This window comes from Mchenga conophoros, linkage group LG20 (assembly GCF_057382185.1).
Source record: "Mchenga conophoros isolate Kocher_MC1m ecotype Shallow Benthic linkage group LG20, M_conophoros_male_GT1.1, whole genome shotgun sequence".
Lineage (NCBI taxonomy): Eukaryota > Metazoa > Chordata > Actinopteri > Cichliformes > Cichlidae > Mchenga > Mchenga conophoros.
Window position 1 is genome coordinate 10,260,542 of NC_140545.1, and position 11,381 is coordinate 10,271,922.

At 40.3% G+C, this 11,381-nt stretch overlaps 1 protein-coding gene across 1 annotated transcript in view; it reads left to right on the forward strand.

The window, feature by feature from the left end:
* The window catches only part of spen (spen family transcriptional repressor), a 29,813-nt gene that overhangs the window by 1,949 nt on the left and 16,483 nt on the right, over nt 1–11,381 (forward strand). The window contains exons 2-3 of the mRNA XM_085261048.1: nt 1,176–1,496; nt 7,765–8,379. Coding sequence (XP_085117174.1) covers nt 1,176–1,496; nt 7,765–8,379 — 936 coding nt within the window. The remainder of the gene's footprint in view (nt 1–1,175; nt 1,497–7,764; nt 8,380–11,381) is intronic.

The window sequence follows — 11,381 nt, forward strand, 5'->3', positions numbered from 1 at the left end:
ACTCAGCTACAAATATGGCTCGTATCTAATACGTGCAGCCTCCGAGAGCAGCAGTAAAAATGAGCTACCTATATACACCGTTTTATTTACATAACCCCCTGTTTGAAGTACAACGTAACGTTATGTTTGGGGGGGATGGCGACTGGCAGCATCTCTTTCTTTTTTGTGCAGTAGGGGGAACGGTGCTGGCGAGCCCTTTCCCCCCTTTTTTTCAGCTCGCTACCTCAGCTCCAGCGTTAACCCAGAGGTAGCGAGGGTATGCAGGTGCATGACAGCCCAATGTGTGATAGAAGTCATTGAAGATGGGGGACGACAGAATGAGTAAGCAGTGTGAACAGCTTTTCTAAAATGGCGTCGGGGGCTGTTCGGTGTTGGGAACTGGCATGCCAATAAATTTTGTGATCACCCTACTGTCTGTCTTGGACAGCAAAAAAAATCACACTGCTAAAAGACCCATTTTTTTGGTGGTGGTGCGGGGGGGCTATAGAAGATGATAACAGCTTATTAACTCTCAAGTGGGAGAAATTTTCTGTAACAGCCTCCTCATCCCAAAATTGAATCCTCAGTTCATCAGGTGTTTTGTCATTTTCAAGACTGAAAAGGGTGTATTCAGCAATTATAACTCCCTTTACACCTTAAAAATAAATATAGGCTATAATATATAATATAAATATACTCTGCATGTGTGTCTTGTATACACACACACACACACACACACACACACACACACACACACACACACACATATATATATATATATAAATAAATCAGTAAATTAATGAGGAATTTCTTAAAGAAACCCCATCGCTGTATAAACTGCTCAAACCTCATCTGTGTGTTTTTCAGTAGCTGTGTCTTCGTGGCAGCACCTTTTGCTCGGAAAACATGCTAATTTTAGAAAATCTATGCATTTATTAACACGCAATGTGGCAGGGTTTCAAGTCCAGTTGCTGGGTTACTGTTGCCGTGTTAGAAAGTATCACAGTAGGGAAAGTAAGAGTAGCAAAATTGCCTCATCTCCCTCGCTGCCACAGACATTTGTGCACATGTACGCACAGTCAATTTCAGGACTGTGCAGAACCCTGTGTGTTTTTCAACATTCCTAAAAAGTTATGCAACACATTTGCAGCTGCAAACCTGGTGGTAACCATGCTTTTAATCTATTCTGACTTTAGATATGGACGAGTGGAGAGTGTCAAGGTCCTGCCCAAGCGGGGATCAGAAGGTGGAGTCGCGGCCTTTGTGGATTTTGTGGACATTAAAAGTGCTCAGAAGGCTCACAATGCTGTCAACAAGATGGGGGACAGAGACCTGCGCACTGATTACAATGAACCAGGAACAATTCCTAGTGCGGCGAGGGGGCTGGACGATAGTCTGTCCTTAAGCTCTCGCGGCCGGGATGTATCAGGATTCACAAGGGCGGCAGGGGGGGCCGTGTATGGGCCCCCCACGTCGCTTCACAGCAGAGATGGACGCTATGAACGCAGACTAGACGGGTAAGTGGACAAAGTTTCTCTGAAGGCAGGGGGAACCGTAGTTTCTGGTAAACACCTTACCTCCAACCATCTTTCACCATCTGTTCATTTACCTGTTTGGGGGTTAAAGAGGAGAAAATGAGCTTGTGTTCGACAATGAAATCTAATAGGAATCCCTTCTAAGTTCCTCAGAGCGCAGCCAGCGCTCCTGGATTCCTACTTACAGGTAGACACTTAAGATATTTTTGTTAAAACGAGGGCACGTTTGCAAGTGTATCTGATAGTTGAATGATAGTCAGTAGTTTAAATGGCTGTTGGGGATTATCTTTGTGACCTTTAAGCATCTCTGTGAGGTGGAAATATCATTTGAGGAAAATACGGGGCAAAGATTGGATATCGTAAAATTTCCCAGGATTATTGGCGATTTCTGGAAAGAGAGAGAGAGAGAGAGAGAGAGAAAGATAGAGAATACAGAGTGGGGGAAAGAGAGAAAAAGAGAGAGTGGTCCAGCAGCCATCCCCGGGATTCCCCTAATCTGGAGTTACGTGCCCTTGTCGGAGGATTAATATCACCCCTTTTTCATCATGTAACCAAACAACCAAGAGCACACATTACATGTATAGAACACCATTGTTTGGATTAGTCTAATTTGGCTTTAAGTTATAATGCCCACCTCACTGAGGTGTGCACTTCTGTCGCGGGCTGGAGTCATGTGGAGGATCTACAGAGGATATTTATTCCCCACTGTTGGATTAACTCTGGCCCAGTACTTAAAGGATATGCGGTCATTCTAAAGGTATGGGTTGCTTTCTTGGTTCTTTTTTTTCATTTTGTTTGGGATTATGTCTAAAATCAGGGCATTACAAATTGAGTGCTGGGAGACCTCTACTGGTGATCCGACTCAGTAGAATCAACAGAAACAAGTGAGCAAAAGACTTTTATTCCCGCCTTATTTTTGTGGAGATGATTTTTTTTTCTTTTTAAACTTTCCAACAACTGAGACTTGCAGACTCGATGAGCAAAGCGAACATTTGGATCATACAATGCAAAGAGGACTGCTGGAAATTGTGACTGGAAAATTGCTACCATCCATGCTATTGGAGATAACCTACGTCAAATTTCTGGATTACCTCCTTCTTTCCTAAATGTGGAACTATAATTAAACTTTGGATACAATTACACCGTGTCAGCAGCGCGTTGCACCTATGAACAGTGTTTGATATTGACTCTGTCCAGGCTGGGACAGCATGCACTCTCTTCTGCTTGAAAGCGAAAAGGCAGACATAAACATCCAACAGTGTTTTGAACTGTTATGCATGTTGTTCACCGTTGGGATGAGTATGGTGCTACTATGAACAAGAACTTGGATTACTCATGTGACATCTTCCTCATTCCTAACTTTTTTGTGGCCATATTTCCTTCCCTCTACAAAAGGAATTTGACTACTTTGTTGCTGTGAACGGTGTTGGCCAAAGTGGAATGTGCAGGACTTAATGCAAAAGACGCAAGACTTAATTTTTCACATCAACCATTGCTGTTGGGGAATCACTGGTCAACTAAAGGTGGATTCCTGGATATCATGTATTTATTGCATCGGACTGAAATACAACACAGGTTTTGTTTTTTTCACTCCTGTTTGGATGGATATTTAGACTCGGACATTTTCCAGCACACAAAGCATCCTAACATGGATCTCTACAAGGCCAAAGTTGTCCTCATTGTTTTAACTAAACAGACACTACCACTCATTTGTGCTCATGAGGTCCCGTGTGCTGAAGACGAGGATTACGTATTCTGTTGTGAACTAGTTTTCTTCATTTTTTTCCCTTCTCCACTCAACATTTTTGCCCAGTTTTTGCTCACAAAGTTCTATCTCCCAAAATTGTATTTGGAATAATAGGTCAAGTTACCACTCTCTCAAAAGGTTGGTATGTCCTGCCCTGTGCATTTTAGCTGTCCTCTCTAACCCCCTAGTTTGAACCCCTGTCTCTCTCCATTTTCCACACTAACCAAAATAGCTGGTGCATTATTACTGCCTGTGAGTTTGAACCTTACCTGTATTGCTTTCTTTGCTCTGCCTCTCACCTGATCTGACCCCACCTTCAACTCCTTCCCCCAGCCCTCTCTCCTCTTTAGAATTCACAACGCAGCTGATATTTATAACGAATGATCATTGTAAAGATGTTTTTTAATATAAACTATTAATATTTTAACATAAGAAAAACTACAGAATCTTTTAAAATGCTCAAAATTCAAGTATTTGTCACATACCTATGATTAAAGAAATATGCAGTGAAGTGTGGGGGTGGGATTCTCCTAATGGCTAAATGCAGTAAAATAGAAGGAAAAGAAATAAAAAGTGATGCAGATCAAATAAATTTTTTGTGTTTTTCACTAATTCAAGTTTTGTTACAGTCACACTTTAAGATTTTAGTTTGTTTATATATTTATTGCTTAATTAATTTTGCTTTGATTAATTTGATTTAATTATTTGCCTGGGCCCTGAATGTGCACGTAAGCATGTTCGGTCCATGAACCATGATGCTTATATTACCTTGTTTGTCAGAAATCTTTTTAGTTTTCATTTCTGACCAGTTGCTAGTAAATATTAGTTAATATAAAATCAATTTTACTTAAAAAAAACCAAAACAACATATTTACATATTACAATTCTGCTGATTTAATTTTGGTTCTTATTGAAATGTTGGTAGAGTGACAAGCGAAAGAAAATTGTAGTCATTTGTCAGCTCTGGATCATTTTAAATGAATATCTGAATTTTTGTCAGCTTTAAAACAAGAATCGAAATCCTAAATATCATTTTAAACTCTAGAAACAGTACAGTGGCAACAATATTTTAAGTAACTGTTTTACAAAAATGACCTACAATCCTTCCTGAAACACACGCTGCACATTGAATATTATTTTTATGTAGGATATTCCTTTTGTAATGTTTGTTAGATTTTCTGGCTTTTCTCTGCCACTTATACTATAGAAGCTTTACAATTTAACAAAAGAGATGTATGTAATGTTTCTATGTAATCGTGCAACTCACTGAGTGGTGAAGTGACCTCCAGTTATTAGATTAACAGAAGAAATATTCCTATTTTGTTGTTTTCAAAATTTTCTTTTTAATTAAATTAAACATTTAGATATCGCTAAACCCTAGCTCTGTAGTTTGTGTTCTAGCTTGCAAGACAAAGAGATTCTCAACAATTAGATTCAATTTGTTGTTTGTACTGCAAAGTGGATATTTAACAATTAACCTCTTATACTGATTTTAAATGGATGTGCATGCGTTGCTCCCATATGACGGAGCCTCCATACAAGGCAGCGTTTTGTCATGCTGCTGGCATGTCTCCTCATAATTATGCTATTCACGTGTCCCAAAACAGGTGCTTAGCATGCTCTGCAGTAGATAATAATCAAACACTGATGGAAATTCTGTCAAGAAAGTCTAACAGAATTATTTTTAAGCTCGATGAATAATGTAAAAGCCGATTTGTGTAGAGTGAAATTGAAGATAAATTGAAAGGTATCTGTTGAGCAGTGAGCCTTGCGCCAGCAAATTAGCATTTTCGAGAGCACCTAGGGGTCAAGGTAATCCGTCATTTTCACAGCCGACATCGTTATAGCATAGATGTTATTCATGAATCCAGCACACAGATGATTAAATCAAATAAGCTGAAAGAGTATTTTCTCCTAACCTGCTCTACTCTTATGTATATGCAACAAAATACAGACGTGGTGTCAGTCTCCTAAACTTAAATTACCCTCAAGAATTTTCAGCACTGTGAACGCTGCATACAGTCTTTTCTTGAGTCTTACGACCCTTAGCAAAAAGACTTCATGGATGACTTCCTGGTTACTACCTGGTTATGTCAAAGGTTTAACACTGATGAATATTTCCAGGTTTGCCACTTTATGGTGCACAGAAGATGTTAAAATGGGTTATGAATTTAATACAAAGGGTTAGGTTTAAGTGGATGTTTGGGGGTCACCTTAAATATAGCAATAAAGTATGAGCATAAATATTTTGAACACAGGTGTAATGGCCAGATTTGGGAACAAAGCCAAAAAAGAAAAACCTAATCTAATCTTCAGCATCATTTACCAAATGACAGTGAGGAGGAAAGATGCTTGTGTCATATGTTTTAAGAGGAATTGCAGACGCCTTCTGTAACGCCAGGTCTAATCCATTTGCCGTCTCAGTGAGATGCAGGCAGCATCTGATTGAGATGCAGGCAGCCGATTTCACTACAGTTGTGGATAAAGAAATCCAGATCGTTAGGTCAGCTGTTTGGTTTGAATCACCAGATTTCATTAAACTGACATTTTTTATTTGTGCAAGAATTTCCACTAATTAAATGATCCAAATCAAGTGATAGAAGACTTGCAGTGGAATCCCCACTTTAAAGCTCTAGAGCACGAACACTGAAAAACTGTAAATGTAAAACCATTAAACGTGTGATGACACATAAGGAACCAGTTGCGAAGCAAAACTCATTCATGACCGTTTCATAACCCTGACACTGCTTAATTACCTTTAATATGAAGCTTTTTTTTTTTTTTGACCATGCAGTTCAACTACGGGCAAATAAAAAAGCAAGGAAATGTTTACATAAACACATTTTTAGACAAATAGATGAAAGCATAAAAAAATTCTGCTGGGCCAAACCTTTCAAAAGATTTGCATTTAGGAAATTTAAAAAGTCAGTCTGTGGAATAAAATGAGATAATGTTGTTTTTTTTTCAAGTCTTGTTAACATTTGTATAGTTTGCACATGAGGCTTTCTTTCTTTCAGACAGTGAGTTGTGCAGTGTGGAGATTGGCAGGAAATGTTAGGGGAGGAGAGAAGAAGGTAGTGCAGGTTCTGGAAAGCACCAGAACTATGGGACCTTTGTCAATGCACAAAATCAACCTCAAGATGTTTCAGTTTTATGATATGGATGTTTGTTGTTTTTTTCTCCTCTCTCTTTTTTTCAGCCTTATGAACAGACTGTGCACACATACAGCAAATACAGTTACTAGTATTATTTAGTTACTAGTACACTAGCTTTATGAAGCTTTGACTAGACATATATTTGATTAGTTATTTGATTAGTTATACCTTTGTTACACAGATATGAATATAATGTTTTTGCAGTAAATTAAATAAGACTTCGCAGTTTTTTCCTTTCTAAAGTCTGACTCTATAATCTAACTATTTTTCCATCCTCTGATTTTAACTTGCTAGAAGAATAAACGCCGTGTTTTTTTTTTTATCTACAGAAGCACTATAATGAAGTTTTGTAACTGTTGTCATATTAAACCATATTCTGCCCTGTGTCGGAACATCATGGCTAATTTGCTGATTATAATTTGATCTGAATTCAAACGGTGGTAATTGCCGCCCTGTCCCGCTCATTATGGCGAGTTTGGTAATACGACTGCTGTAATGACACAGCGGTCGTATTACCAAATTAATTTCTGATTGCTTTATTCAGAAAGCGAGTGTTCGGGTCTGAACAGAATGTCCTTTCAGGGTCGTTTCTAATGTACGTCTTCACAAAAGATGCTACTGAGGAGATTCAGTTTTCAGAGGAACAAGTGGTGTCAAATTGTGTAACGATATAAACAAAAGGCTCTTCGAAAGTTACCTCGAAAACCTTTATCCAGGCTTGACTAATAAAACGCCTTTAGAAGTGGCTTCTGTTATAGTGTGCAGACCAGTAGGACTTTACAGCCTATAATGACATAATCTGCCATTCCTGTTATTAAGGTAGCTCTGATATATAATATAGATTTCTGTTCTGTTATAAACCAGATGCATGCCTTTTGCTGAAAATGTTAGTGTGCTATGTTGATTTACTGATATATCTAAAAAAGAATGAACATAAAGCTTATATTAACACCTTGGAGTTGACAGAAATGCACGAAAAACAGTCCGATAGCAGCATTCTTGTTCTAGAAAGAGGATTTCTAGTGTAGCTTTGGTCGCAGAAGAATCTGATACAGTCCATCTGAAAGCCATAAATGGTTTGGCCATGAAAACATGTCAGACTTGATGCTCAGTTTCCTCAAGCTGTTACTTTAATCCCCTTGGTATAGTGCTTTCTTTAAGATGGGGGGAAAAACTAACTTGGCCCTTCTCAAAACACTTTGCCCAATCTTTCCATGTGTCCAATTATTGACAAACGCACCAGACACACCTGTTAATTTTTGTTTGTCCACTGTCTGATGCTAGCAGCTATCTTTTTATGCCCAAAGTGTAACTGTAATATAACTTGTTGTTTCTTCATGTTTGTTAGGACCGCTGAAAGTCGGGATCGGGGGTACGATCACAGTGCCTATGGACTTCACGAGCGTACTGGTAGCAGTTTTGACCGTCAGCGGCATTATGAAACAGACTATTACCGTGACGCGAGGGAGAGAACTCTAAGCACAGCTGGGAGCGGGTCTGGTACCTCCAGCGGAAGTGGTACAACTGTGCCGTCAGGAGTCGGTGGAACTATAGTTAGTGCCGTTTCTGGGAACACCGGAACAAGTGGATCTTCAGGGGCCACAACGGGAGGAAGCGGAGGGTCTACTTCCAGCGGGGTTGGCTTCTACCGCTCCCACAGCAGGAGCCCTTGTCGATTTGAGACACCCGAGCCTCGCTACGAGTCTCGAGCCCGGGAACCCTTTACTTTGGCCAGTGTGGTTCACAGGGACCTGTATCGGGAGGACAGGGGTCGGCGTGGGGAACGTTCCTACCGCCACAGTCGTAGCCGGTCTCCACATTCGACTCATTCACGAAATCCCTCTCCTCAGAGACTGGCGAGTCAGGCCACTCGTCCTCCACGCTCCCACAGTGGGTCAGGCTCTCACAGCCGTTCCTCCAGTTCAGACTCAGTCAGCAGTACCAGCAGCAGTACGAGTGGCAGGTGAGTGAAGCTTAATCTTTCTGTCAATATTTCTACTTATGTGCTGTTGTTTACCTTTGTGCATCCCAGTCTGTGGCCTTCTGGATCCAAACTGGCCTCTGCACTTGGAAATGAACTCATATTTCCGTCATTATCTGTGTTCAATAAAAAAGCGGTTTCTTCAGCTTATGTTTTTATCATCTGTAACTATGGATTGCGCAATATTTTTCACACCCACACCAAACAAACTCGGACTTGTGCAAGATGTGTGCATTTAACTTCTGTCATTCGTTAGCATAGGCTCTTTATAGAACAGGTGGCACCTATTTATGTGGAAGCTGTGTTTACTTTGCCTTTATGTCGCTTTCTTCTCTAGCATGTGTATGTGTGGACAGACAGACACAGTGTTGTGGCCAAACCTGTAAAGTTAGGCTCGTTGTTTCTGTTTTAGAGACTGTGTCATATCTAGAGGCTCCGCCCAGCAGGAGATACAATGGGTGGAAGGTGACAATTGCAGAGAAGTGTCTGCACGATAGAAAAAAAATACATTTCACAAACACGGCATGACGGGGAATATTACTCCACACTTGATTGTCCCCCTCCCTCATTGGTTTTTAAAACTTTGCCCGTGTTTTATTTGCTGATAGGAGCCAAAGAAACTTGGAGAATGACCTTTGATACCTTTAGTGACACAATTGTTACGTAGTTAAGATTTGACCTGAACTGCTTTACATAAACTGGATTAAGTTGAGACGCATTTTATTTCTGCTAGGAAGGCTTTACGTTTACAGCTAGCTTGCCTTCGATAGAGTCTGGTTTCAGTATGGATCCATGTGTTATTCAGGTCCTTTATACTTTACATGCTAAACTTATCCTAAGTCTTTTTTTAAAGATACATTTGGTAAAATATAGTACTCATTTTGTCCAAAATAAAACCAAAACACAAGTTTAAAAATAAAGTAAGGTTTAGGTAGTTTGATCTCACACACCCTCTCACACAACCTAACCACAGGTCGAATTATTTGCATACAAAAGCTTAGACTCATACCATAATGGCACAGGATATGTGGACTTTCGATGTTTCATGGTATGCTGTGTGTGCATTTTTGTGATTGTGATGTCAGTTTCATTTTTGTGCATTGCCGTATGTGGCTTTATTTGTGGTAACTGTATTTTCATCCAAGTTTCTATAAATTTACAAGTAAATCAAATGGAGAAGAATCCTGCCGTTTTAAGCATGTCTGCCCAAGAGGATTTACTCCACCGCATAAATAAACATACTGGAGAGGGGTTAACGGCATCACCTTTGGACACAGCAGAGTCCACAGCTTTTAACGACATGTAGCGACACATGTGGTTTGATGAGGAAGTGCTATGGGGAAATTTCAGGAGACGGCTGCTATATTTTTCTCACTGCCTACCTCTGTGTATGGGTAATGGCTCCCCCCCTCCGTGAGATCCAGTTGGAACTGGAAATTTCTGGCCAATGCTGGCTGCCTGCCCACTCCCACAGGCCAGGCTCCGTCAGCAGCTCTTCCGGGAGTGTCTGAGCACAGGAGGAGAAAGTGAGAAGGAAACAAACAGCAGAGGGCCTAGAAAGCTGAGACAGACATGGGAATCATTTGAAATAAAAGGTGGATGAGGCAGCCATGAATTTTGCGACTCATGTACAAATGTTTTTGTACTCATAACTCGATGCAGCATCTAAATGTGAAACTGGGAGGAGAGGGGCGTGTTTTTTCTCATCATTTGGGAGCCATTGCATTTTTTTAAACAGTGGAAGGACACGTTCACAATGCATCATATGCTCTTTTTTCCAGAATGAAAATCTGTATATACAATATTTAATCTGAAATGTGGAGATAAATTATGCATAGTTTTGAAAAGGCAATGTTTAACCTTGGTAATTTTGCAGTTCCCTTCAGTTTAGACAGAACCATGTCTTTGGATATTAGGTCTTTTATTTAAAGCAGTGTTAACAAAAGTCATATATTAACTGTTGTTGTTGTTTGTGCACTAGTAGTAATTTCTGGCATTTTCTGGCACACACACACACACACACACATATACATATATATATATATATATATATATATATATATATATATATTAGGGGTGCAACGATAATCGTATCGATATTGAACCGTTCGATACAGTGCTTTCGGTTCGGTACGCATATGTATCGAACAATACAACATTTGTAATTTATTTTATCAATTTTCCTTCTGACGATGCTGTCTGTGTGGAGCGCTCAGTGAATCTGTGTTCGACTACTCCGCCTAGGCTGCACTGTCCAGCGCAGATCCACTGAGCGCTCAACACAGACAGCATAGTCAGAAGGAAGAGCGCAGGGCAAGCTAGCGAGACAGAAGTTAAGCTCTCCTTTTAACATGGACCTCCCCCACTCTCATTCAGATCTGGCGTTTGGAATTATTTTGGTTTTCATGTGACGTATGACCCTGAAGGTAAGCGAGTCATGGACTAAAGTAAAACAGTATGTTGGATGTGCCATGCAATGCTCAATTACATTGGTGTGAACTAGTGTGTTAGCGCAGTTAGCTCGTTAACGTGTTGGCCGTCTAGCCCCATGCACGGAGCGATCGGCGGTAGCTCGTTAACGGAGATTTGCCGTGTTGTGGCGCTAAGGTCATTTCAACGAGATTAACCTGAAAGCACTAGTGGGAACACAACGAATATGACTGCACATTTACGCCAACATCATCCTAGTGCAAAGACAAGTGGAAGCAGACAAAAAACAACAAGCATGCTACTAACTTTAGCCGAGTCATTTAGACAGCTGTTAGCACATGATTCTCCTTATGCTGCTGAGAATATAGCCCAGAAGAAGCGGATAGTATAGCTTTTATTTTGGAAAGAGCCATTTCTCTGTAATAAACTCTCTTTTCCAAAGATGAGTGATTCCTCAATCAGATACAGGGCTTGCAATATCGCTAGCCCGACGTCCCGGAGCTAGCGATTTTTTTCAGTCGGGCTACCAAAATTCTATCTCTTCCCTGCCCGTC